The sequence below is a fragment of the Littorina saxatilis genome, linkage group LG4 (assembly GCF_037325665.1).
Source record: "Littorina saxatilis isolate snail1 linkage group LG4, US_GU_Lsax_2.0, whole genome shotgun sequence".
NCBI lineage: Eukaryota > Metazoa > Mollusca > Gastropoda > Littorinimorpha > Littorinidae > Littorina > Littorina saxatilis.
The window spans coordinates 63,288,265-63,315,574 of record NC_090248.1 but is presented as its reverse complement, the minus strand read 5'-3'; the positions used below and the strand labels follow the sequence as shown (position 1 = coordinate 63,315,574).

Genomic DNA, 27,310 nt, shown 5'->3' with positions numbered 1-27,310 from the left:
CAATATAAATCATCAACATTTTTGACAGAGAAATATTTCATGTCTGACGCATGTAATGTCTTACAATAACAGAGGATTTGTCACAATCACAGTCAATATTTTAAAGTAAACTAATAAAACAGGCCATTATATTAATATTGCATCTTACAATCATTACTTCCACCAGTTGGACAGAAGCATAAATATATCACAGATAGCCTGAGCAAGGGCATGTCTTCATTATTCAAATCACATTTTATAACATCGTAATTTTGTTGTCAAAAGCAGGGGGAGGGGGAACAAAGCTTCAGTGAAAGTAAGTGGACTGACCATTGCACATTTCTATGAATTCAGAACAGAATTTAAAACAGCAATACAGTGGGTTTTAATAGTCATGTTACTTTTTTAATCAACAACACACAAAGAAATGCAAAAAAATCTAATAATGTTAAAAAACAACAACTGTTTTTTCTAAAGGTGGTATTTATGAATACATTTAAGCAAAACCATTCTTTTTGCAAAATCCATGTGAACTTAATGAAAGAACTCAAAACTGTCAACAGATGTCTCTACAGCCCGACCCAATTTCCTTCTCCCACACACTTATACATAAGTATTTACAACAGTCCCTCTGTTATAAAATATCAAAAAATCTTAAGGCCAACAAAAAAAATAGTCTGTTTACGGTAACATAGGCAAAAAAAATAGGGTCGGTAGGTCGAGATTTCTTTTTTTTTCCAAAAAAACATATTTTTAAGTTATTTTGCCAAAAAACAGACTTTTTTTATTTTTTTAAATTTTTTAAAATTTTTCTTATTATTTTTTTCTTCTCCAAATGCCAAAAAAAAGTCTAGGGTCGCGCGAAAAAAATAGGGTCGGTCGGGATACCGTAAACAGACTTTTTTTTTTTTTTTTTTGCCTAAACACATCTTAAAATAGGGTGGGTTTTTAAATTAAAGCCAATTTTTCTCTGAAGTGAAAGTTGGCAGAAAAGGAAAAAGTTGTTGAATCTAAGGGCAGTAAAACAGGTTTCAATTGTGTAACAAACAGAATTCAGGTGAGGTAGTGAAAGGTGCTCTGGTAAGACTCTAAACCCAGATATACCTACAGGTTTGTAATACATTTTTTGTCAAAGAGACAATACAAGTAGAAAATCTTTTTTTTTTAAAGTACATGTTAAGACTTGCAACACATATGCAGAATGTTCACAGCACTAGCGCTTGTATCACACGTAATATTTAAGCCATACAGGGAGAAAACATGAACATATTGTTCAATACTCAATTACCCAATCCCATATGATACCCTTTGTCTCGAAATTCCTCCTGCAGTGCGTTGAGACAAAAAAGGAAAGTCATTTACCCTGTCTCTAACAGTACAAAACGTTGTTGAAGTACAAAAATGACTGTATTAATTAGAAACATATTTATCAGACAGAGAAGAATACATAAACTGAGCATCTTGCTTGAAATGGACGGACTTCTGAGCAAGTAAAATCAAGCCAAAACAGGTCTCAAAATAATTAGGCCTTGTTAATACAAAAATGCTTTGGCTGTGAAGAAAAATGGACGGAACATGTGAGTTAAGTGGGGCACCAAAGTGCAGCCAAATTTTCATAAATAATTCAGCATATTATACCACGTGTGACTAAAACATAACTATGCAGTTTTACACTTCATCTTTCTCACTTTTACCTTCATGGACAGCCTTCGAACCCCCTTCACCCCCCCCCCCCCCCCCCCGATTCCAATATGCTAAATTGCAATGAAACACTCAAATGGTTAAAGGTATGTGCACAGTGTGCACACAACAAACGGCCAGAAAATGTAGGTGTGAGGTAAAAACAACATCAGTGGCAGAAACCAATTCAAAGTTAAACATGTATATCAGAGTGTTAATTATCAATGACAATTTTAAAATGTCCATCAACATCATTAAAAATTCAAACTAACAATATAAATACAAGTGCAAAAGCTTGTTCAATCCATTCAACAACATACTCATCTTTTTACACTTGACTAGATATCTATTCACAAAGACCAAAATTCCCTGCATAAGTGTAAGTGTTCATAGATCTTTTTTAACATGAGCTGTAGTGCACAATATCTCATGTCGTCTGAAAAAAGCCATTAGAAAACTATTCTTGCAAATGTCTTTGAGCCTGATTTTTTCCCCAGCAAGGTTTCATGTTTAATTGCCTGTGACAGTTCACTCGATTCATCTCCATAGACCCAATACACTGTGCTAATATTCTGTTATTGTGCGGTTGGGGAAAATATTACAGCAAGCAAACTTCATACCCGCACAAACTGGTCTATTCTAATGAAAGAAAAGATCATCTGAAACAAAAATTCAGCAGTAGTTTTAAACATGATGAGCGAGTTGCGTCAGCAGATTTAGAAATTGAGCTAACGTGAACCAGTGACCAAGAATGGAAATCTGATGAAACTCACACAATTTCTGAGTATGTTGTGTTACATTAATATGATTTCCAAAACAGGACTGCAGTCTGTTTCATTTTCAGAACAGCTAGTCTCCTCAGAATGATAAAGGAACCTGAGACAGCTTTAAAGTAAATCTTTGCAAGATCAGTGACAAACTCACACCCGACCAGCAGATTAATACACCAAAATGCATGACTATAAGTTTAACACATTTACCCGGTATTTTTTCCAATAACATTCTGCTTGCATTTTTCCGACTGAATTCCAGGAACATTAATTATACCCCAGTAACTGTCACATTACCAAATCTTGAGCAGAAGCAGTTAATTTGCTGTCTAATGGTTTACAGTCTTGAGAGCTTGACGACAAGGTCAAGTATCACCTAGTTCTTCTTCTTCTTCTGCGTTCGTGGGCTGAAACTCCCACGTACACTCGTGTTTTTTGCACGAATGGAATTTTACGTGTATGACCGTTTTTTACCCCGCCATTTAGGCAGCCATACGCCGTTTTCGGAGGATTATCACCTAGTTCAAGGATCTAGCTCCTATCTCCATCTCCTATTTCAATTTATAGAAGATTTTGTAACTTGTATGTTCCAAATCTCAAGAGCTTGAGGGCTAAATCAAGTATAAGTCAGTCAAAGGATCTGTCGCCTGTCACATAAAATTCTTTACAGAAGGTATTGTAGGTGTCTTTGATGGATGGCTCAACAGAAGAAAGAACTTTTTTTCCCGCTCAAGCGTTCAAGATTTTTTTCAGAGTTTAAGGGCCACCTGGTGCTTTGCGAACGTTCTGCTTGGCTTGTCCCAGAGCAACTTGTCGAGCGTTGCTGCCGAATTCCAGCGTGTTGCAAGTCTCAGGATAGTTCTTCACGTCGGGACTCACGTTCACAAAGACGCAGGCCTGAAAAAAAAGCACAGCATGAGTTATAAATTTTAATAATAAATTTTAATTTGATTATATACTTACCCAACTCACATAAATGCAATTTACTTCAGTCTAGTGCTAGGACGCTGAATCGTCACCTTGGTAATAAGGGGAGGTAACCCTAAAAAAAGAGCGACCTTGACCCTTTAATATAACGAAGTCTCGCGTGACTTCCTGACCTTGCCGCCATCTTTGAATCATACTCATACGATCGAAAGCGAACAGAAAAAACCCTCTTTTTTTAGGAAACCACAAAACCCTCAAAAGCGGGGCAGGTGGGAGGGTATTCACTATGTGAGTTGGGTAAGTATATAATCAAATTAAAATTTATTATTAAAATTTATAATTAAATTACATTCTTATCCCAACTCACATAAATGCAGATTGCTAATAAAGGCGGTGGGCTGCTCAATCTATAAGCTAGGCAAAAAAAATATACCCAGCTGCAACCATTGCTGGAAGCGCGTTAGAACCGTAACGCCGCGCGCTGCAAAAACCACGCAGGTAAAGGTTGATAGAGAGCTCCTACGATATCCAGTAGAAGAAGTCAAGGACCTCGGGATATCCTACTAATTTGAACACCAACGTAGATAAGACTCTGTCTACCCTTGTGATCAAAAACGATAAGAGTAGTTTTGCTTATGAACCTTTAAACCTCCTGTAAAGGACAGGAAGGAGCATAATGAGATAACTGATCAGATTCATAACAATGGATCGCCTATGGCAAGAATCTTAGAAAGAGGAAAACTATAAAAACCATCAGAGATGGTTGTCCTAGTTGTTGATGCCTGACAAAAAGTCTGGACAGAAACAGAGTGAGGTAGAGAGCCTCTATTGAAACCTACATAACACTGTAAGCCAAAGAGTGTGAAAATCTCGCTACCTCTGCGCGCTGCAGCTAGGAGGAAAGGAAGAACGTTTCACGTAAAGTTTATGAAGGCTAGCAGAATGCAGCGGTTCGAAACATGTGGAGCATCAAAACTCCGAAACCAAAAGACCCAGACTTGTCTTGAAGTGGTCTTTTGCATTGAACCCTATCCAATATATGGTCTCTCTGAGAAAGAGACCCGTCAACTTATAATGCGAGCTAAACAAGTCACACTGACAAGATTAGGGAGAAGCATAGCCTAATTCACGTATTAGGCACAGAAATAGGCCCATGTCCTAACAAACCGTCTGGACAGAGCTCAAAAGAGAATAGTCCAAGATACAAAATACACCCCCCCCCCCTTTTTCCTTCACCTTACTGCCTTATCTCAAAAGGCTAACAAGAGAGGAGGAAGGACCCGTTTGCGGGAGTGTGACAGAATGCCACTGATCCTTTCAAATAAAAGGATGAAGCTCTGATAGGAAAACGAGCCCAGAGAAGACAACCATTGTCCTCCATGGCAAAGGGAGTGGGTGTCAGAGAGAGCAAAGTACCCATCTCCCTACACCGTGGCTTGAAATAAAGAGGGCGAACTTCTGTTAACCGGAAATGAATGCCTCGCGGGAGCAAAGCGCCACTGAGTTCGAGTGTGAGTAAACAGCAGTACAATAGCTGAAGCCATAAGGCCACAGCTTGAAAGTTAGAAAGAATGCCTGAAAGGCCCATATTCAAAACGGTCACCCGTCCCGGTAGCAACCGAGACCGATGACGCTTAACCTCGGTGGTCAGAACGAGACCGAATTGCGGCCTTTGCTGAAAAACGAAAAAGACAAAGCCGAGGCTACAAAGATGAGGGTAAATTTTCCCTATTGCAAAATCAGGAGTGAAACGTAAGGAGTATTGAAAACCTGATTGCATGCTAGTACTATGATAGCCCAGCCCGCAATTGGAAAAGACACGCGAGGATCAGTAACCCGATACGCTCTTAGACTAAGCTCCCATCCCGAGAGAGGGGTGCGTGAGCGTCTTCAAATTTCAGTTTCCCGATGACCGTAACATTAGAGGCATTACATGAAGTCAGTTCAAAAAACCTTGAGAAAATAATCTCAAAGTAAGAGAACTGGCCTAGGGATAGAATACGGCTTCCGTATAAAACCAAGGTTTCCTTAACTGGAAAATCAAGTACTAGAAACCTAAAGTTGGGAAAAATCGCTGAGGGGAAGGTAAGCTGTACCCTCCCTCTGCCCTTTGAGCGAAATTGGCTCAGCCTAAATTGACGCTTAGAAAGCGTGCAGAAAGACCTGAGAAAGTACCCAAAGCTGAATCCCTGAAATGAAAAACCAAGATTCAACCTTCAGATAAACAGAGGGGAAGGCGCGGTAAAACCGGGCGCCTGTATGCCATACTGTGACACGTGTGACGTCACTTCGACGGCCTAGCCGAGAAGGCTAAAGAATCTAACAGGGCGAACAAATGCGTACCATTCTGCGATGTAGGAGAAAACTCCTAGCACATTGCAAATAAGAAAAATCCAGGGGCCGTCGCAGTGAAGGCTACAACGAGAGTGTAGCCTGTTAACTCGCGGGAGAAAGCCCTGCAAGGCGTAATGCCAAAGTAGAAACACTGACCTCAAGGAATGTGATTCTATTCCTTGCTGGCAAAACATAAACAACAACTCACCGTCTTTTGCGTGTGGGAGAAAACCACCCCAATGCTCAAGACTTCTGTGCCAAACCTAAGTTTAGCCACATGATGATGATTTAGTTCTTTCCGTAACCTCTCAGAAAGAAAAGCTGAACCTAAGGAATTTCTGCGAGTCCTTTGTGCTGCGCAACGAAAGTCGCCACAAGAGGTAGGCTTAGCCGGAAAAGACCCGACTGAGAGGCTACGAACAGTAGCTCAGCGAGCCTAATAGAGATTTTGAGTCAGAACGTGAGCCAAAAATTTGGACATGTTCTGGCGATTTGTCGGAACCCAAAGCTTATGACTCTAAAGAGAAAGCGCGATTCCGTAAACCGTAAAAGCCAAGATTGTTTTAATAGCTTGCCTTGTTTTTCCGCCACTGAGGCGAAAAACTAGCGGCCTTAGCAGCTTCACCCGAGAAGGTGAAAAATAAGAGATATGCCGCACCATAGATGGGCGTACATACCACAAAGCTGCCTAAGGTAGAGGGTCTAACTCTAAGTGTGTTTGCTTAGCTTCGTTATCCTGCCTAATTTGAGGCAAAGTGGCAAGCTGAAGCAGTTCACGGCCCCTCCCAGAAGATGGGGAGGGATGCACCGTAGCATAAACGTGCGAACACCCCCCTGATGAGCCACAAAAGGCAAAGAGCGGAGTTGATCCGCCTCTTACTTGTAACCTGAGCCACGCGATGGCTGACCAGACAAGCAAACCTCTGTGAAAGGAAAAGATTAAAGAGACTCAAAAGTGTCTTTAAATCTTAGATCCTAGAGGGAAAAAGAGAACCTGCACACGTGCACGGACTGTGCAATAAAAGCGCTGGGAGGCTCCGCTGCTCAGTAGACTTTAGCCAAGGCGGCTAGAAGCGTCATAGCCTCCATCTCCCGTGCGTCACGACAAAACTCGAAGTTGACAAGCGCAGAGAAGATAATACGCAAGAAAAATCTTTGCAAAGTTTCCGAACTCGAAAAGATCATGTGCTTATTCCCTCAGAGCAAGAGAGAGGACTCAGTATAACGTACTGTTATACTGTAGCCGTCCTCCCTAACAGAAAAGTGACATCTTTCTCTACCGCATCGCACCAAACTTGAATGAGTCTAATGCCAACGCGATAGATCTCGACAGAGATCTCTGCAACGTCTCATAGAGAGACACTAACTCGAGCAAGCGTAAGCCAGTCTCCTCCAAAGACAAAAGAGAATTCTCCGTAAACGGGACTACTCTGTCTCTGCTGTATCCAACTTGCCGACTGCAAGCTCCGGTGTGACCGGAAGAGTGGAACGAGGCAAGGCAAACAAGTCAACCAAGTTGACTGAGTTATGCTGCAGTGTAAACTTCTTAGTCGAACCAGCAGGCAAAGCTGAGGCTAAACACGAAGAAGCAAAGTAAGGCTGCGCTGACACAGGAGCCAGACCAAGAGCTGTTAACAGCAGTACAGCGTGAAACGCACCGCCATGCTGAACAGTAGCTAGCTTAGAAAGCTCAAACGCTACCAACGGGAATTCCCGAAAACAGAACTGCTGCTTCTCAGAACAGAAACGGAAATCCCCGAAAGCGGAAGGAGGTTGGGCAAACAAACCAACAGGTGTTGCACCACACTCCTCGAAATACCGTGAAACAACTTCCGCCGCCAAAGCCAGTGCTTGCGGAAGTTTAACCGGTATACGGAAGTCGGCATCTTCGTCATCCTGAACGGAAGCACCGAAATCCGACTGAAAATCCCGCACATCCGTGCAACCAGGCAACGCACTTCCGCCCTGACCACAATAGTCAGACGAAAGCGTCACCCGGAAGGGACGACACGCGAGGGATACGATACCCAAGCGGTGTGTCCCTAGGGACTGCTTCCGCCCCAGCGGGCGGAAGCGGGGAACACTGTGAAGCCACACCGACCGGACGCAATGCGGTGGGTGACAACACCAAGCGGTGTGTCCCTAGGGACTGCTTCCGCCACAGTGGGAGGAAACGGGGAATGCTGTGAAGCCACACCGACCGGACGCAATGCGGTGGGTGACAACGGACGCAAGTCCCCTGTTCGGTGAGACCGAACACGTATCTGGGCTCTCCCCCTGTGCTATCCGCTCAAGCTTACGGAGCGGCCTCACACAGGGACGGCTTTCACACACGCGGCGTACCAACGTGGCTACTCTCTCCAGTATACGATCTTCGCTTTGGCCGGAGAACCCGGTTACTAACGAAGAATAAATACCTTGATCGTAAACAGGCCGACCACCAGAAGAGGCCTGAGAACGCAGAAGAGAATGACCGTCACTGCCATCAAAAGACGCATGCACGTCAGCGGACGTGACTGTGGCCAAAGGAGGAACACGCCCCCTGCCCAGGGAACGGGAATCCCCGACACCAGGAGGAAAAGACAGCAGTACTGCCTTGGTCGACGAAAATTCTGCTGAAAGTGCTGAAATCTGGGCGCTCAGAGAACGCAAAAAGGCACAAACATCTAGCTATATCACCAACAGAGCTAGAACCTGAAGCAACTGTAATTGATTCTAAGACAATTTTGGCATGGGTAAAAAAAACAGGCATGTCAACAGTAGCTCAATGAGCGCAAAAACACCGAAACATCTTGCTTATCACTAACAGAGCTAGAACCTGAAGCGACTGTAATTGATTCCGAAGGCAATTTTGGCATGGAAAATTCAGGCATGTCAATAAAAACATCGAAAGAAGGTTTGACGAGAGATCTGAGACGTTAATCACAGCAAGACTCACAGAGGCTTTCGATTTACGGGGAGGCTTATTTGACAGGAGAAGGCTCCGCCACTGGCTTAGAGTTTTCTTTTACCACTAACCGACATGGTGGGTGAAAAGTGTAAACAACAGCTAAGCGCTGGCAAAACCTAAGTCAAACTATCAATGAAAATATCAAAATAGCTCACCCCAAACACACGTAGAGAGCAGAGGAACGTGCACGAGTACCAAGGTGTGGGTCTGACACAAGCAGCATCAGACAAAAACGGCTGAAAAGCCGGAGCGAAAACAAACACGTCCGTGTTCGCTGAGCGCTGAAGAGAGTATGAGTATGATTCAAAGATGGCGGCAAGGTCAGGAAGTCACGCGAGACTTCGTTATATTAAAGGGTCAAGGTCGCTCTTTTTTTAGGGTTACCTCCCCTTGTTACCAAGGTGACGATTCAGCGTCCTAGCACTAGACTGAAGTAAATTGCATTTATGTGAGTTGGGATAAGAATGTAATTTAATTTCCAGTTTAAAATGGCCATGGTTCTTTTTGACTCGTTTTGCTTCAATTTTTCTCATTTTCATTACTTTATTGTCCCATCCCTGGGAAATTCAGGTTGCTTCCTCCCAGTGGAAAGCAAGCAGCAACAGAGTCACGTTACCCAGATGTGTGTGTTTTTAGGTTTAATCAGCCACCTGCACTTATGGCAGAATGACCCAAATATTTTACGTGCCACAGTGGTGACACGGGGGTGGAACATGGATACCGTCTCTGAGTCTGCACATAAAGTTGACCTGTGTCCGTCCCAGCCCGGATTTGAACCCATGAACCTCGGATCACAAGTCCAGTGCTCTACCAACTGAGCTACCCGGGACCCTAGGATCACAAGTCCAGTGCTCTACCAACTAACTGTTGTTAGTCTCAGGTTTTGCAAGTAATGAATGACAAATTTTTCTTCACTGCAACTCCCACATACACTTGTGTTTCTGTGCGGGTGGGTGTTTCATCTGACAATGATCGTTTTTATCCCCACCTTTTAGGCAGCTATATTCTGTTTTAGGGGGATGCATGCTTGGTATTTTTGTGTTTCTTTAACCAACAAAACTTTAACATGGATGACTGGATCTTTTCCGTGCACACTTGGTCTTTTGTGTTCGTGTACACATGAACTATAAGGGCCATATTTAAGGCACTATAGCAGGTCTGCACATAAGTTGATCTGGGAAATTGGAAAATTGTTAATTTATTATCAAGGATGAAATATAGTATTGCTATTGTTATTGTTATTAATTATTGCTTTAAACCTTCTGACCTTGACTACTCTTGCCAATTATTATTCTCACCTTGGCATCCCCGCCAAGACAGGGACGTAATATCTGAGTCAGCTTTGAGTTTCGGTACGGTATGTGAAGCTGGCTACTCCTCAGTGCTGTGAACACCTGCAACAAGTAAAAACCACAATAATTAGTCAAGCAGATAGATAGAAGTTTTTTATTTTAATTTTATTTTTTAATATTGGTGTGTGTGTGCATGTTTTTGTGTGTATGAGAGTCAAGCACACATGCAAATGTGTGAGAAACAAGAATTTAGTGTGTGTGTGCATGTGTATGTGCGTGTGCATGCATGCTTCTGTATGTGTGTGTGTGTGTGTGTGTGTGTGTGTGTGTGTGTGTGTGTGTGTGTGTGTGTGTGTGCGTGTTTGTGTGTGTGTGTGCATGCGTGTGTGCTTGCGTTCTTGTGTGTTTGTGTATAATATTAATGTTGTAGTCCTTCGTTTGTCTTTATGTTATATGTACCACCACTGCAATATCTCCATGTCAGATAATAAAGTTAATTTGATTTGATGTGTGTCCATTACCTGTGTGTGTGTGTGTGTGTGTGTGTGTGTGTTTGTGTGTGTTTGTGTGTGCGTGAGTGCGTCTGTTAGTGTGTACCTGCCGCCCCTTCCCTACCACACAAAATCTTACCTGCCCCAAAGCAGACAAAGATTTGTTGATGGCAGCCGCCTCAACCAGACGTTGACCTTGAGCCTCTGTTTTGCCGATTCGCTCCGACCCAGCAAGGTCACACAAGGTCAAAACTCCATTGGACACAGCCCCGCTAACTTTGTCCGTTCCGCAAACAGCAATGCGCAGCAGCAGGTGAGATCTCGAACTGAAATTGAGATGAAAAAATCACAAGTGTCATATGGGGATGAGTAGACAGCAGTTGCTTGTCGCGATTCGGGGGAAAAAGATGGTTTCATCAAGAAAGTGGCCCGCAACAAGATGTCAAGCAAAAAATACAAAAAGATCCAGATGCCACTGGTAGATTTCTATAGATTCTGATTCCAACCTTTATAAGCTACTGATGCATATGAGATGGTGATGGTTTGAAAACACTTCAGACTCTGTTGGTTTGTAATAGTTGTAGACACAAGTTTGAAAATATAACTAATGAGGATACATTTATTTTCGTTTTTGTCTTTTCTACCAATTTGAAACTCCAAGAAATTGTAGCCAGAGCACAAAAAAAGCCAATGCACTACATCACTGCTTTCAGTGTCACACCGACCATGCAAGGTTTCAAACAGTGCTTGTGCCAGCAAGAGATGAATGTTGGTGTTTCAGCAGTTATTTGTTTAAACATGATGATCATGTAGTTGCGTTCTCCGCCAACAAATCACGCTAATACCTTGTGGAGTTCATTTTGGTCTCTGCAACAGATCTGTTTTTGTCGCCCAACTCCATGATCTTCTTCACATCCTTGACGCTCTCCACAGTCATCTCAGTGATGTCAGGGATTCGAACCATGTTCCCGACCATCGACAGCTCAAGGGTCTTGACGTCTTCCGTCAGAAGATCCTGAAGCGTTTCGTTGTAGATCTCCACCATTGACACCTTTGCAGCAAAATGGAATCACGATGAATGCGACTGAACAGTGATGTGACACATGTATGACAAGCACATTGCATTGTAGCTAATCTATCATCACAGGACTGGTTGCTACAGAGGTACCTGCCATGTGTGGCCCCTTCGATGAGAGGACACCTCCCTTAAAAGGACACATTCTGAGATCCTTTTGTCGATTATTTCGACCAAAATAACAGGTCATGACAGCCCAAGGGTGTCCTTTCATCGCAGGTACCACTGTATTACCAAAATAGAACTGCCCTACATTGCACTTTTTGAGGGACCAGCTCCAAGGCCCTGTGGAGACCCTTCGATGGACAGCAGCATTTTTCAGAGAACCAGAGTGCCTGTCTGAGCTAAGGCCAAAAAATAAAAATAGTCTGTTTACGGTAACTCGACCGACCCTATTTTTTCGCGCGACCCTAGACTTTTTTTTGGCATTTGGGGGAAAAAAAAAAAAAAAAAAAAAAATCTTTTGTTTTTTTTGCAAAATAACGTAAAAATATGGTTTTTTGGGAAAAAAAAAAAAAAAATCCCGACCTACCGACCCTATTTTTTTGGCCAATGTTACCGTAAACAGACCTTTTTTTTTTTTTTGCCTAATGCAGAAGAAGATTGCACTTGTTTTCCTTCTGGTTTAGACTTTGATGGAGACAAAATGTTTTAAAAAGATGCTGATGCTAAATCATATATTCACTACTATGAAAAATCCATTCTTCCTTCGTTGTGTGAAAGACCCATCCTGCTCGCCCCATACCTAATACAGTGATAGCTGGATGTGAGGCTCCTTAAGAGAGGAGATCTCCCAAGAAATTAACCTGTTGTCCCTTTGTCTATTATCATCACGAAAATATACCTGTCGTGACAGGCAGGCAGGGTGTGCTGAAGAAAATTTTCCATTTTTATGTAATATTTTAATGGACAATAAAGTGCTGTTATTGTTATTACACCCCCGGTATAGGGGTGTGTATAGGATTCGGTCGATGTGTTTGTTTGTTTGTTTGTTTGTGTGTTTGCATATAGATCTCAAGAATGAACGGACCGATCGTCACCAAACTTGGTGAACAGGTTCTATACATTCCTGAGACGGTCCTTACAAAAATTGGGACCAGTCAAACACACGGTTAGGGAGTTATTGGTGGATTAAGATTCTACAAGGACTTATAGAGGGACATATTAATGGTCAAAGGGAAATAACCTTCTCAGTTGGTGGCAGTGAGAATGGTAAGGACGGGGGGTGTTTTTCCTACCTCGGAGGAATTTCTTGTTGTTAGTGTCGTGACAGGTCACCTGCTATAAATGACATTGTGAGGACACTTTCCATCTGAACAAGTGTCCTTTCATTGCAGGTATCTTCTACAGGGGGACGTTGATTGTAGAAAATGTCTGAATAAAAAACAACAAGATTTACCTTCAGTGTGTAAGACTTGGTTTCTGTTCTCTCTCCACATAACTTGAGCAGTTCTGTGATGGCCCTGTCAACAGAACACACAATGCTGACGGTTATCATTCCTAATGTTCAACCGACACTGTCCAAGTGTCCATAATTCTTTTGCAAAGGGAAACACTGCTAATTTCAGAATTTGTTCTGATGAAATGAAAATGAAAATGAAAAAAAAATGAAAAAAAATGAAAAAAACACAAAGGATGGTTCCTTTCCATGTTTATTCCACCTTTCTTGCTTTCCTTTGTTTTGTTGTTGCTGATGATAGACTTGGAAGCAAACAGCATAACCCCATCAACAGTTCTGACCTTTTGATATTTCTATAAGTTGTACAATTTGGCAACAATCCTGCTAACGAACACAGTGTTGCTATTAATGTCAAGCAAACTGAAAAAAACTCTTCACCTGGTATATATGAAACACAACACTGCAGGTGAGAACTGGAACAACATATAACAAAAGTCTACTCACCCGATACAAACACGCGCACAGAAAAATAAGGACCGGTTTTGACTAATGTCTTCTTCAGCAACAAATTAAAAGAAGAGTTGACAGAGAGAGTGAGAATAAAGAGAGAATAAGTACACAGGAATAAGTTCGATTACATTAGTATAATTCTTCTGTACTTAGTTTCTTCATCTACTCTCTCTCTGACAATTGTTCCTTTTATCTTATTGCTGAAAAAGACATTAGTCGAAACGGGTCCTTATTTTTCTGTGTGCAGACTCTCTTCGGTGTCCGAACCTCCCCCCGTGTACACTACATTGGGTGTGCACGTTAAAGATCCCACGATTGACAAAAGGGTCTTTCCTGGCAAAATTGCTTTGGCACAGTTAATAATTGTCTACCTATACCCGTGTGACTTGGAATAATAGGCCGTGAAAGGTAAATATGCGCCGAAATGGCTGCAATCTACTGGCCGTATAAAATTTCATCTCACACGGCATCACTGCAGAGCGCCTAGAACTGTACCCACGGAATATGCGCGATATAAGACTCATTGATTGATTGATTGATTTTTGTATCTCAGGTGAAGACATTTTGTTGACATGTATCTTGTTCAAGTTCTTCTCACCTGCAGCCTCTTATTTCATATCAGGTAGATACGTTTTTAATTTGCTTGTGAATGGCAACAGTGTTCGTTATCCATATTTTCTGTGTGCATGTTTGTATCTGGTATCTTCTTCCTCTTCTTCTTCGTTCATGGGCTGAAACTCCCACGTTCACTCATGTTTTTGCACGAGTGGGTTTATACGTGTATGACCGTTTTTACCCCGCCATTCAGGCAGCCATACGCTGCTTTCGGGGGAGTATCTGGTATACATTGTCTTCTTTATCTACCTGATGTTAATGCCAGGGTTGTTGTCAGGCCCCATCATGGTGTAGGTCTTGCCGGAGCCTGTCTGACCGTAGGCCATCAGACACACGTTGTATCCGTCCACACACGATGCGATGATTGGGCTCGTGTCTTTGAACACCTGTATACACATCATTAAACTATTGAATTACAATGCCGGCTTTTCCCGTCTCACATGCCCCTAATGGCTTTGCTGTGAGGGCGTAAAGCTTAAACTTTCTCTAACTAATGAATTGGTCATGCAATCAATCCGTCAACTGATCAACTAATAATGTCATGATTTGTATATTGTGTGTGTGTGTGTGTGTGTGTGTGTGTGTGTGTGTGTGTGTGTGTGTGTGTGTGTGTGTGTGTGTGTGTGTGTGTGTGTGTGTGTGTGTGTGTGTGTGTGTGTGTGTGTGTGTGTGTGTGTGTGTGTGTGTGTGTGTGTGTGTGTCTTTATTGGAATTGTAAAGCGCTTGGAGCTATGAATCAGGACTTGCGCTATAGAAAAGTGATTGATTATTATTATTATTATTATTATTATTATTATTATTATTATTATTATAAATCTAGGAATCAAGCAGTAGCATATGAACCAGCTAACCTTATTTCCAATCACACATGTTGACTGCTTATCTTGTTCGAGGTTGAGTCAAAATTTAAAAATACTCATGCACTGGCAACTTCAAAATATTGCTGATGAGCTGACAAAAATTCTGGCATACTGTTTTAGCCTGGACTTAACTTAAGTGCTGTAACAAAAATATGGCATAGGTACTACAAAGTCACACATCTTACAAATAAGTAGAACATGTTAGCTAAATAGAACACCCTTCAAACTGCACCTAATTATCTTTCTGTCTTATGTAATCACAGCTGTTCCTGGCTTGCATTTTAATAGGGGATCGAAGGGGCAAGTTAAAAATAGCCAGGACAGAGGGAATCATTTGGCTATCAAGCCACAGCCAGCACACTGTTACATGTGACTTATCAGTGGCTGGCACCAAACAAGCCTGCAGCTGATGTGTTCTCTACTGTAGGGGAAGGATGGGGCTAAAAATAGCTCATACTGCCTGCAGCTAAAGAGGCAGAAATGAAGCCCTGGAAACAGCCGTGAATTTGCTTTCATCTTGTCCATACCTCCTCCTGTGTGGCCTCCGTGCTGTAGACTTTGTCAAAGCTGAACGACTTCTTACTGCCTTCGCTGTTTGTGACGATGATGTCTTGCTCCGAGGGAAACTTGAAACAGGTGCCACAGCGCGTGTCTTTACGCGGTCGGCAGAACACACGGATGTTGCCACGCAGTTCTTGCAGCTGAGCAGAAAAAAATCACAGTGATAAACCCCACAAAGAAGCCGATTGTCTTGAAAATTTAACAAAAAGAAGATAACTCAGCTGTATTAACCTTATTGGCTCGTTTCATTCCGTCAACGTATTGTTTATGTAAAGACTGTTGTATGCATGTCATGAATGCTTCTCACACCAGGACAATTACCAACGGCAGCTAGCTGCTGTTATGCTATACGGAGAAATAAATTCTTGTTCTCGTTCTTCTAAACAAGGCTGGAATCAGTGGCATCAGGGGATGCTAAACAAGGCTGGAATCAGTGGCATCAGGGGATGCTAAACAAGGCTGGAATCAGTGGCATCAGGGGATGCTAAACAAGGCTGGAATCGGTGGCATCAGGGGATGCTAAACAAGGCTGGAATCGGTGGCATCAGGGGATGCTAAACAAGGCTGGAATCAGTGGCATCAGGGGATGCTAAACAAGGCTGGAATCAGTGGCATCAGGGGATGCTAAACAAGGCTGGAATCAGTGGCATCAGGGGATGCTAAACAAGGCTGGAATCAGTGGCATCAGGGGATGCTAAACAAGGCTGGAATCAGTGGCATCAGGGGATGCTAAACAAGGCTGGAATCAGTGGCATCAGGGGATGCTAAACAAGGCTGGAATCAGTGGCATCAGGGGATGCTAAACAAGGCTGGAATCAGTGGCATCAGGGGATGGTCAGTTCAGTCAAACCTGCCCTAGCGACCACCTCTTGAGAATGACCGCCTGTCCAAAACAACCATCCCAAAGGGTCCCCCCCCCCCCCCCCCAACAGGCTTTTTCACTCTATAATTCACCTTTTCATAACATTACCATCTGTCTAAAAAGACCACTTTTGGTCAGTCTCTTTGGTGCTGGTTACAGACAGATTCCAATGTACTTCTCTACCTGGTTATACAGCAAGCGTTTCTGGAGAGCCTCTTTCTGGTAGAGAGCTCGTATTTCATCCAACTCTGCCTGGGATCCCGACTCGGAGTTCTTGATCTCCTTCACCCCCTTCACCGTCTGCACACAGTCAACGCACAGGGTATGGTGTAAATACAGACATTCAGTCAACGCAAAGTGAATAGGCATAAATACAAACATTCTCCCACTTTCAGACACAGTCATCGTAAAGGGTATGAGCATAAATACAAACATTCTCCCACTTTCAGACACAGTCATCGTAAAGGGTATGAGCATAAATACAAACATTCTCCCACTTTCAGACACAGTCATCGTAAAGGGTATGAGCATAAATACAAACATTCTCCCACTTTCAGACACAGTCATCGTAAAGGGTATGAGCATAAATACAAACATTCTCCCACTTTCAGACACAGTCAACGTAAAGGGTATGAGCATAAATACAAATACACTTTACATTGCCAAACAAAAACGAAACCTAAAAAGCATAAGCACAAAAAAATGTTCTTTACTGCCCTTATTGTACATGAAATTTACTCAGAATCAATACAATTGTATAAAGCCTTGTTTGTGAAGATCCTTGAAAAAGACACCAGTTCTTCTTCTTCTTCTTCTTCGTTCATGGGCTGAAACTGATTTGTACGTGTCTCACCATTTTTAACCCCCCAAACAGGCAGCGTACCCGGATTTCAAGACCTTTTTCGTGCACACTTGGTCATATGCGGGGATATAGCTCAGTTGGTAGCGCGCTGGATTTGTATTCAGTTGGCCGCTGTCAGCGCGAGTTCGATCCCAGGTTCGGCGGAAATTTATTTCACAGAGTCAACTTTGTGTGCAGACTCTCTTCGGTGTCCGAACCACCCCCCGTGTATACTACATTGGGTGTGCACGTTAAAGATCCCACGATTGACAAAAGGGTCTTTCCTGGCAAAATTGCTTAGGCACAGTTAATAATTGTCTACCATACCCGTGTGACTTGGAATAAGGCCGTGAAAGGTAAATATGCGCCGACATGGCTGCAATCTACTGGCCGTATAAAATTTCATCTCACACGGCATCACTGCAGAGCGCCTAGAACTGTACCCACGGAATATGCGCGATATAAGCTTCATTGATTGATTGATTGATATGCTCACGTGAACACACTAAGGGGGATAAGTCACTAGCAGGTCTGCACATTAGTTGACCTGGGAGATCGGAAAAATCTCCACCCTTAACCCACCAGGCGGCCGTACGTGGCCGGGATTTGAACTCACGACCTTCCGATTAGGAGGCCGATGTCTTATCCACTATGCCACTGCGCCCGTCTGGACACCAGTTCATCGCTGAGCATTAAATCACAGACAGACAGACAGACAGACACACACACACACAAGGGCACTGACCTCAACAATCAGTTGTTTCATGGCGCCCACTTGAGAAGTGACAGTCATTTTGAGATGAGTGTGAGCTTTGTGCAGCTGTTGTGCTATTGACGTCAGTTCATCAAGTTGTGCCGGGTCAAACGTGTCCACTGCTTTGGCCGCCTGTTTCTTTGTAACCTGACAACATTAACACAAAATGTTTTAAGTTTGATGGGTGTCTTTCTCCTGAATACAAAGTGTGACTGCCTTAATGGCAGGCGCAAAAAAACCCACCCATGCACTCAAAAAGTGAAAATCATGTGCATGAGGGAGTTGCAGCCCAAAAATGCATACAGAGACAAAAAGAGACAGAGAAGTCAAGACTGGCTTTGACAATATAATATATCTAAGTGTTTTCAGTCATATCTTTAATTGGTATCTTTAGATAATTTAGTGAATCGAACCTTAAACAATTTAATTAAAAACCAACTCATACAAAAGAATAAAGGAAGGACTTACTGGTGTCTTGGGTCGCTGTGCAGTTCTGGGTCGTGACGTCTGCATGGCCTCTACCTGTGTTCTGGCGATACCAGCTTCCGCTGACAGTCCGCTGAACTTCTCTTGCAGATCCGCTAACTGTCAAACACCAATATTTTTGACTATCGCCCAAAGAGACAAAACTGACATTTTCTTCTCTAATTAATTTAAAGCATACTTACCTATCTTACATGCAAAAACTGTACTGATGAGATACGATCAGTATGTGCAATTAAAATAAAAGGAGCTTAAAGGAGTGGTACATGCAATGTGGCCTCCATAATGCAAAGGCACCCCCATTTAACTCATTGTCTCCCAGGTACGGATATATCCGTACCCACTCATATGGCTCTATCTGATCAGGCTCAGACTGTCAGCTTCAGTCACTTCCTGAAACGTCAATCTAACGCCTACATTCCAGCGTGTTGATACACAGTTACTACACAGTTATTACAATTCTGAGTGATCTGCTGCAGCACAGCTGGTCTCGGCTAAAAAAAAACTTGGTCAACATAGGTGGGGTAGAAAGTGTTAAGAAAGAACACCTTCCATGTCCCTTTACCAAATTTACCAAAATATACCTGTTACTGACTCCAGGGACACTTTTTACTCTTTGATGGCAGATATCTTTTACAATTAAGCCTAGGCAGATCCATGGTGATTCAAATGATCTCCACAGGAAGGTACTTAAAGTCAACTTCTTCAGGTTCTTCGTTCATGGGCTGAAACTCCCACGATTTTACATGTATGACGATTTTTACCCCGCGATTCAGGCAGCCATATGCCGCTTTCGGGGTCAACAAAATAATTCACTGACCTGTTTTTCGGCTGACTTTCGTTGTCTTTTCTCGTCGTTGAGTTCCATCTCCTGCAGAAGGCAACAACTGGTAAACCTCAACATAAAGCAGCCTATTTCATGTGCTACAGTCTCAATTACAAACTGTATGCTTTTTGTGCACCACTTCCATGGCAAATATTGAACTCAACTTAAAATAGAAAAGAGACGAATATGTTAACATTCAAAACAAAAACTCACCAATTACTCAGGTGAGTCAAAAAAGAAGAAATGCTAGCAGTGCCCTCATCACAGAATCAATTGCCAGTCTCACGTACCATTTTCTTGACTTTCTGTTTCAGAGAATCGAGTAGAGTCTCTCCGTCTGACATTGACTGTGTAGACTTGGGGGGAACCAACCACTCTGAAAACAAACAACATACATTGTAGTACCTTTAATTATCACCTGAAGAATGACAACACAATACCTTTATCACCTGAAGCATGACAACACAATACCTTTATCACCTGAAGCATGACAACACAGTACCTTTATCACCTGAAGCATGACAACACAATACCTTTATCACCTGAAGCATGACAACACAGTACCTTTATCACCTGAAGCATGAGATCATGAAATTGTAAAAAAGCCTGAAACACGCAAATGTTCAAAATCCAATAGACAAGATAGTTTATTTAATGAGACTATTTGGAACGCTAGCAGTCTATTCTTGTCACATCAACATTAAAAAATAAACAAAGATTCAGAATACCTACCAATGTGTGAAATTTGGAGGCTTTAGCTTAAAAAACATACGAGAAACATCAACTTTAAGTTTTTCGTCTACAGACAGCCATGCAGAGACGGCCTAGCTAACACTGCTTATTACTAAGACTCTCCTAATTGCTCAGGGGAGTAACAAAAAACACAGTATGCGATACATAGATTTGAAAATTGTGGCACTGTAAAGAATATTAGTGTCATGTCTGAACAAGAGCCTCAAAAGGCTAGTCTGAGCATGTAAACTTACACAATAAAAAACAACACACACACACACACACACGCACACATGCACACACACACACATGCACGCAAGCACACACACACTCGTACGTACGCACGCTCGCACGTGCCCGCACACACACACACACAACAGCCTATCATATCAGTGGATAAAAGCAGTCAGAACAGTACCTACCGTACTTTCCGGGTGACAAGGCGCTTCGTTATACAAGACGCATCCCCTTCTTTTTAAAAAAAATTGTAATCCAGTCACCCATTGGACGCAGGGGGCGATAGGGCGCACCAAAATGACCCAGTTTTTGCCATGAGAGGTGGTTCCCCTGTCATATCTGAGAGAGGAAACACTTCCTGCACCGGGGTCAGTGACCGGTCAGTGACCGACTTTAACTGAGTGAAAATATGTGTGCTCTGTGTGTGCGGCCAGATCAAAGGCATTGTGATAGCTGGGTGGCCTTGTTTATAGACACGACCTTCTTCCCAGGGGTCAATGACCCAGTTTTTGCCATGAGAGGTGGTTCCCCTGTCATATCTGAGAGAGGAAACACTTCCTGCACCGGGGTCAGTGACCGAGTTTAACAGAGTGGAAATCTGTGTGTGCGGCCAGATCAAAAGCAGGGCAGTACCTAGTAGCTGAAACATGCCTTATCACAAATTGTTTGACTGGTACTCAAGCGGTCTCTTTGATTTTTTTCGTATTTCATACACGGATTAGGCGCTTCGTTATACAAGACGCAGGGGTCGAACTCGAGGAAAAAAGTCGCGCCTTATGACCCGGAAAGTACGGTAGGTACCAATGGTCTCATCAGGATTGTAGTCACACACACACACAAACACACACACACACACAGCCTATCAGTGAATACAAGCTGTAAGATTAGTAAGCAAAACGATATTAACCCACCATCGCCCTCCAAATGCAGGTAGGTACCGATCGTCTCGTCAGGGTTGTAGTTACACACACGCAGCATGGCCAGAATGTCACCAGGATCCTTCCACTTGGGCAACGCCTCCTGATGTAACAGACACAACGCAGGCGTCTAGAGATATGTTGGAGACTAAAACAGAATTTTGAATCATTTCCGTTCATTTTGTTGAGGCCAATTCAGTACAGTGGAACCCTTTGGTTAAGACCCCCAAATTTAAGACTCTCTCCCTTTTAAGACCATGGTTTCTCAGACTTTCTGTTCATCAAGTCTGTAAATATACCCCCATTTTAAGAGCTGATTTCTCTGATTTTTAGAGGTCTTTAACCTTTAGCACGCCAGCGGCGATTTTCGTCGCCCAGCCATTTCCCCCCCTTTGCCAGCCAGCGGCGATTTGCGTCGCCAGCACAAGGCTTGTTCGTATGACCAACTTCTCGTTCGTATTTGCATACGAGAATAACGGTATTTTTAACGGCACTTGAGCCAAAGCGAGGCTCACTTCCTTCTGTTATCTCCACTGCATTTGAGTCGGTTTCGTCGAAGTTTTCTGCTTTTGTTTTTGCATCGATAAAGTACTTTAGCGCTTCGACAAGCAAGATGGAGGATGATGAGTTTGAAACTTTCTTTTGAGTTGTTTCTTGACAACAAATTGTATGCTGAATTGGAACGAATTACTGAGGAAGATCTTCGCAATGAACTGTGTATTGCGGTGAAAAAAATGACAGTTCGTGAAGTGACAGTGACGGTTACGAAACGGAATTTACGAAAGTGCAGATGGATACAAACAGTGGCTGGTCCAGTTTAGTGAAATGACAGGACCAGCAAACATTACCGATAATCTGACTGCGTAGCAAATGCTTGACTTGCTTGTCAAAGAAACAGTGCGTAGAAACTGACTCAAATTCAGCGCAAAGCAAGCCAGTGACAAGACGTAAAAAGTTTGCGTGTTCGCAAATGGCGACCTGTGGATCTAATGCAGATCAAAGCTTTTCTCTGCTTGTTGTTGCTAACCGAACTATTAAAAAGATCGTCCCATGACATGCACTGGTCCACAAATATATTTATTTAGATACCAGGATCAGGAAGTTGGATGGTCAACATGATTACCTGATCAAAGGAGTTTCACCAGACATAGACTGGTTAGTTTCACAAAATTCAACGGACTAGCCAACACAATCCCTTTTCATTTTGTATTTGTATTTATGCTAAGAAAATAAATGATGCATGCAAACAAAACTATTTTAATGTTAAATATAACCCCATCACAACCACAACGTTTCATGCTTATTAGTGCATTTTCAAAGAAGTTGTAAGTGTTGAAAGTTAGTGGGTGTTATTCTTACGCTAGGTAAGCAAAATAATGTGGCTACAGGGGAAGTAATGCTGGCTGGAATCTGGAGTGCTAAAGGTTAAAGGCAGGTTCCACTGTATTGAATGGGATGCTGAAGAGATTCCAACGTTAACAAGAAAAAAGAATTTTCTAACTGATATATTTATATCTTTTTCCAACATTTTAAAAAACACTACCTGTTTTCTGCTGATATTCCTTTTCTTGTCATTTCATGAATAGCTCAGAAGAACCTTGATGAATTATTGCGTTTTATGTGTGTGCTTGCGTGCATGTAAGCGGCCATGTTTGTGTGTGAATGAATGCAGTGTCCCCCTTTAATTTGTCGTGATTATCTCCCGCCACTAACAGCTATTCTATAGGTGTTCCGCCAATGCATACATTTATTTACAAGTTACCCACAAAATCAAGAAGTCTCAAAAACAAATCAGAATTACAAACTAAACTAAAAAATAACCTTCTCATGCAGGCGACCCAAACCCAAACTTGTCAGAATGTTATCCGTAGTTTTGTACCTCTACGTGCTGCACCATGTTTTTGATGAGCGGATGATGCAGTTCCCAGCCCACTGGCAGTCGCAGCCAGTTCCCAGAAAACTTGTCAAAGAAGAAGTGCACATAGCGTTTCTCCTGTCAACAAAGGAATGCAATGAGAACGATTTGTCAGGTTACACTGAAAACGTCATTGACAGTCAAGACAAAATGCTCCTGTCAACAAAGGAATACAACGAGGCCAATTTGTCAGGTTACACTGAAAACGTCATTGACAGTCAAGACAAAATGCTCCTGTCAACAAAGGAATACAACGAGGCCAATTTGTCAGGTTACACTGAAAACGTCATTGACAGTCAAGACAAAATGCTCCTGTCAACAAAGGAATACAACGAGGCCAATTTGTCAGGTTACACTGAAAACGTCATTGACAGTCAAGACAAAATGCTCCTGTCAACAAAGGAATACAACGAGGCCAATTTGTCAGGTTACACTGAAAACGTCATTGACAGTCAAGACAAAATGCTCCTGTCAACAAAGGAATACAACGAGGCCAATTTGTCAGGTTACACTGAAAACGTCATTGACAGTCAAGACAAAATGCTCCTGTCAACAAAGGAATACAACGAGGCCAATTTGTCAGGTTACACTGAAAACGTCATTGACAGTCAAGACAAAATGCTCCTGTCAACAAAGGAATACAACGAGGCCAATTTGTCAGGTTACACTGAAAACGTCATTGACAGTCAAGACAAAATGCTCCTGGGAAATAATAGACAGTTTTGGGAAATAACTCTGTCGGGTTTATATGGGTTGGGAAAGAGTGAGTACCCTTGCCTCACCTCGGACAAATAACTTCACACATGAGTCTCCATGCGCCCTCTCTTGGGTGTTTGAGGAATCCTTCACGGTCATGTCGGTTTTGGGCACACACACACACACACACACACACACACACACACACACACACACACACACACACACACCACACACACACACACACACACACACGCACACACGCACACACACACACACACACACACAACACACAACACACACACACACAACACACAACACACACACACACACACACACACACACACACACACACACAGACCATCAGAACCAAGTCTCACCTCCATGAGATAAGTCTCCACGCGCCCTCTCTTGGGGTGTTTGAGGAATCCTTCCCGGTCATCTCGGTTTTGCGGCCGCCCAGCTGGTCCTGCCTGACCGGATGATGCCTGGCTGTACGTCGACTGTGAGGTCTGTGATGGAAAAGTTTATTATGAAAATATCTGTGTGAATGATAAACAGTGAGATGTCTGTGAATTTGTCAAGAGAGTACAGAACTACATGTACTTGACTGATTACAGGGGAACCCCCTTTTAAGACCTCCAAAAGTCTGAGAAAATCAGGTCTTAAAAAGGAAGGAGTCTTAAACTGGAGGTCAATTTACAGAGGATATGAACAGGAAGTCTGAGAAAACAGGGTCTTAAAAGGGAGGGAGTCTTACATCTGGGGGTCTTACAACAGGGGTTCCATGTACTTGACTGATTGGTCTCTTCACAATGAAATCTTTTGAAAAACAAGCATTCATTCTGCTTTTTAAGTATACGTGCATGCACAACTTGGACCAAAGACTGGAAACACATGCACATATGTGCGCGCGCATACACACAATTAATCATGAGCTCTAAAGGACAGATAAACTGTACCAGTGGCTCGAGAACTGTCACATCATTTGTACATTTAAAACACTGATGCGGAAGTTGAGTTAAATTGTTTCAAATTCAATCGCCCACAGACATTTTTTGGTAACTAGCCTAAAACTTTTTTGATATTTTCCTAGCTTGCCTCAGAAAGACAGTCTCTCGAAGACACAGGGACTGACTTTCAAGGCTGAAATGTAAATTACCTCCCCTGTAGATAATCCATAGGAGTCACACAGGTAAATAACAAATAACCACCCAGCCAAAAATCACTCTTTTAAGTGGTTCACAATATACACACTCACAAATAACCACCTAGAAATGCAAGACTGTTACTGATATGAACTTTGAAGCTACAGTGGTACAATTTTTGATCATTATGCATGCAAACAAGAGATGTTTTATACGCTGGGGCTTTGAAAGAAAGTCCTACTTTATCTACAAAACAGTGAGAAATATATAGTGAGTGCTGCCTGTGTCAACTTTAGGCACGTCAAACCAACGGTATCAGATCAAGAGGCATGCAACAGCCTTTAACCGACAGACGGACAAACATACAGATATATAGACACCGAGAATCAGATGAGAAACAAGCAAAGGGTGATTCGCCTGCCATACACGCACACGCACCGATGCATGCCCACACACACACATGTGAGCACAAACACACATGCCACGCCCCCCCCCCCCCCCCACACACACACATTGCTGACAAAAACTTTGAAGTTAGATAAGCTCTACAGCCCTACTGTGAAAACTGCAGTGATGAAAACAACTATAAACTGGGGTTTTTTTGGTGAAGAAAAATAATCCCCTGCTTGGTATTAAGTCATCACAAAAGCAGTCGTTACTGAGTCAGACACAGAAAGTGAATGGATACCATTTTTTTAAAAACATTTTAACCATAGAAGTTTATAATTAGCAAGCAGCTATGAATATCATGCTTAAAAATCTATCTGTGACTTTCAAAAGACAGCCTGACTGCTGAAATATCATGGTGATGCTGGTTTCTTCATGCAAGAAAACAGTGACACACTTGAGCGCTTACGTCGTCTTCTTTTTCTGAAAAGGACCTCAAAATCTTCGTCAAATTCTCCAGGGAATCCTGAACGATTCCAGCAACAAGAAAAAGACAGAAAGAATGGATACAAACATTGCTAGCATTGGCTTACACAAAAATGAGAATGAACCAGAACATGAACACAGTCATGACAAAGTCGAACACAGTGAGACAGACTGCACGTGTCCTGATCAGTGCAGTTTTGTTCTTGTGTAAACTGCTGGTTACTTCTTCCTCTTCTAAATTTGTTCATGGGCTGAAACTCCCACCATCTTTCACGTGTATGACCGTTTTTATCCCGCCATTCAGGCAGTCATAATTATGCTGCTTTCAGGGGAAGCATGCTCAGCATTTTTGTGTTTCTATAACCTACCGAACTCTGACATGGATTACAGGATCTTTTCCATGCACACTTGGTCTTGTGCTTGCCTGTACCATGAATGAGTATAAGGCACTAGCTGGTCTGCACATAAGTTGACCTGGGAGATCGGAAAAATGTCCACCTGCCGTGGCCGGGATTCGAACCCGCAACCTGCATCTTAACCACTAGGCCCATTGTGCTAGTTACAATTTGCACTAAATAGGCATTTTATTTATCAAACTCTATTATTCCAATATCAGGCAATGCTGACGCTTCCTCTCACAGGAAAACTACACAGCAGCCACAAGAGTAGCGCGTATACCCAGGTGTATATGTGTTTAGGAGTTATCAGCGATCTGCACTCCTGTCAGAATGACCGCGAGGTCTTTTGCATGCCATAGCGGTGACATAGGGGTGGGACATGGATACTTTATAGTCAGTGTCAGTACAAGCTCAACACATTATTCAAGGAACCGGCCCCCTTCAACATAACAACACTGACTTAATAGACGGTGACATAGGGGTGGGACATGGATACTTTATAGTCAGTGTCAGTACAAGCTCAAGACATTATTCAAGGAACCGGCCCCCTTCAACATAACAACACTGACTTAATAGACGGTGACATAGGGGTGGGACATGGATACTTTATAGTCAGTGTCAGTACAAGCTCAACACATTATTCAAGGAACCGGCCCCCTTCAACACAACAACACTGACTTAATAGACGGTGACATAGGGGTGGGACATGGATACTTTATAGTCAGTGTCAGTACAAGCTCAACACATTATTCAAGGAACCGGCCCCCTTCAACATAACAACACTGACTTAATAGACGGTGACATAGGGGTGGGACATGGATACTTTATAGTCAGTGTCAGTACAAGCTCAACACATTATTCAAGGAACCGGCCCCCTTCAACATAACAACACTGACTTAATAGACGGTGACATAGGGGTGGGACATGGATACTTTATAGTCAGTGTCAGTACAAGCTCAACACATTATTCAAGGAACCGGCCCCCTTCAACACAACACTGACTTAATAGACGGTGACATAGGGGTGGGACATGGATACTTTATAGTCAGTGTCAGTACAAGCTCAACACATTATTCAAGGAACCGGCCCCCTTCAACATAACAACACTGACTTAATAGACGGTGACATAGGGGTGGGACATGGATACTTTATAGTCAGTGTCAGTACAAGCTCAACACATTATTC

At 42.6% G+C, this 27,310-nt stretch overlaps 1 protein-coding gene and 1 long non-coding RNA gene across 4 annotated transcripts in view; one reads left to right on the top strand and one right to left on the bottom strand.

Moving 5' to 3' along the window:
• Positions 1-1,724: 1,724 nt before the first annotated feature.
• Positions 1,725-27,310, bottom strand: part of LOC138965340 (uncharacterized) — a 65,624-nt gene continuing 40,038 nt past the window's right edge. For all 3 annotated transcript variants that reach the window (XM_070337476.1, XM_070337477.1, XM_070337478.1), the window contains exons 6-20: positions 24,087-24,218; positions 22,975-23,088; positions 21,090-21,198; positions 19,500-19,585; positions 19,204-19,254; positions 18,369-18,485; positions 17,892-18,047; positions 16,489-16,605; positions 15,410-15,583; positions 14,272-14,408; positions 12,898-12,961; positions 11,269-11,474; positions 10,563-10,749; positions 9,939-10,034; positions 1,725-3,326 (exon numbers count right to left, since the gene is read on the bottom strand). In XM_070337476.1, coding sequence (XP_070193577.1) covers positions 3,186-3,326; positions 9,939-10,034; positions 10,563-10,749; positions 11,269-11,474; positions 12,898-12,961; positions 14,272-14,408; positions 15,410-15,583; positions 16,489-16,605; positions 17,892-18,047; positions 18,369-18,485; positions 19,204-19,254; positions 19,500-19,585; positions 21,090-21,198; positions 22,975-23,088; positions 24,087-24,218 — 1,887 coding nt within the window. In that variant the 3' untranslated portion in view covers positions 1,725-3,185. The remainder of the gene's footprint in view (positions 3,327-9,938; positions 10,035-10,562; positions 10,750-11,268; positions 11,475-12,897; positions 12,962-14,271; positions 14,409-15,409; positions 15,584-16,488; positions 16,606-17,891; positions 18,048-18,368; positions 18,486-19,203; positions 19,255-19,499; positions 19,586-21,089; positions 21,199-22,974; positions 23,089-24,086; positions 24,219-27,310) is intronic.
• The window catches only part of LOC138965342 (uncharacterized), a 132,659-nt gene continuing 125,717 nt past the window's right edge, over positions 20,369-27,310 (top strand). Inside the window, exon 1 of the long non-coding RNA XR_011455419.1 lies at positions 20,369-20,975. This is a non-coding gene — a long non-coding RNA (uncharacterized lncRNA). The remainder of the gene's footprint in view (positions 20,976-27,310) is intronic.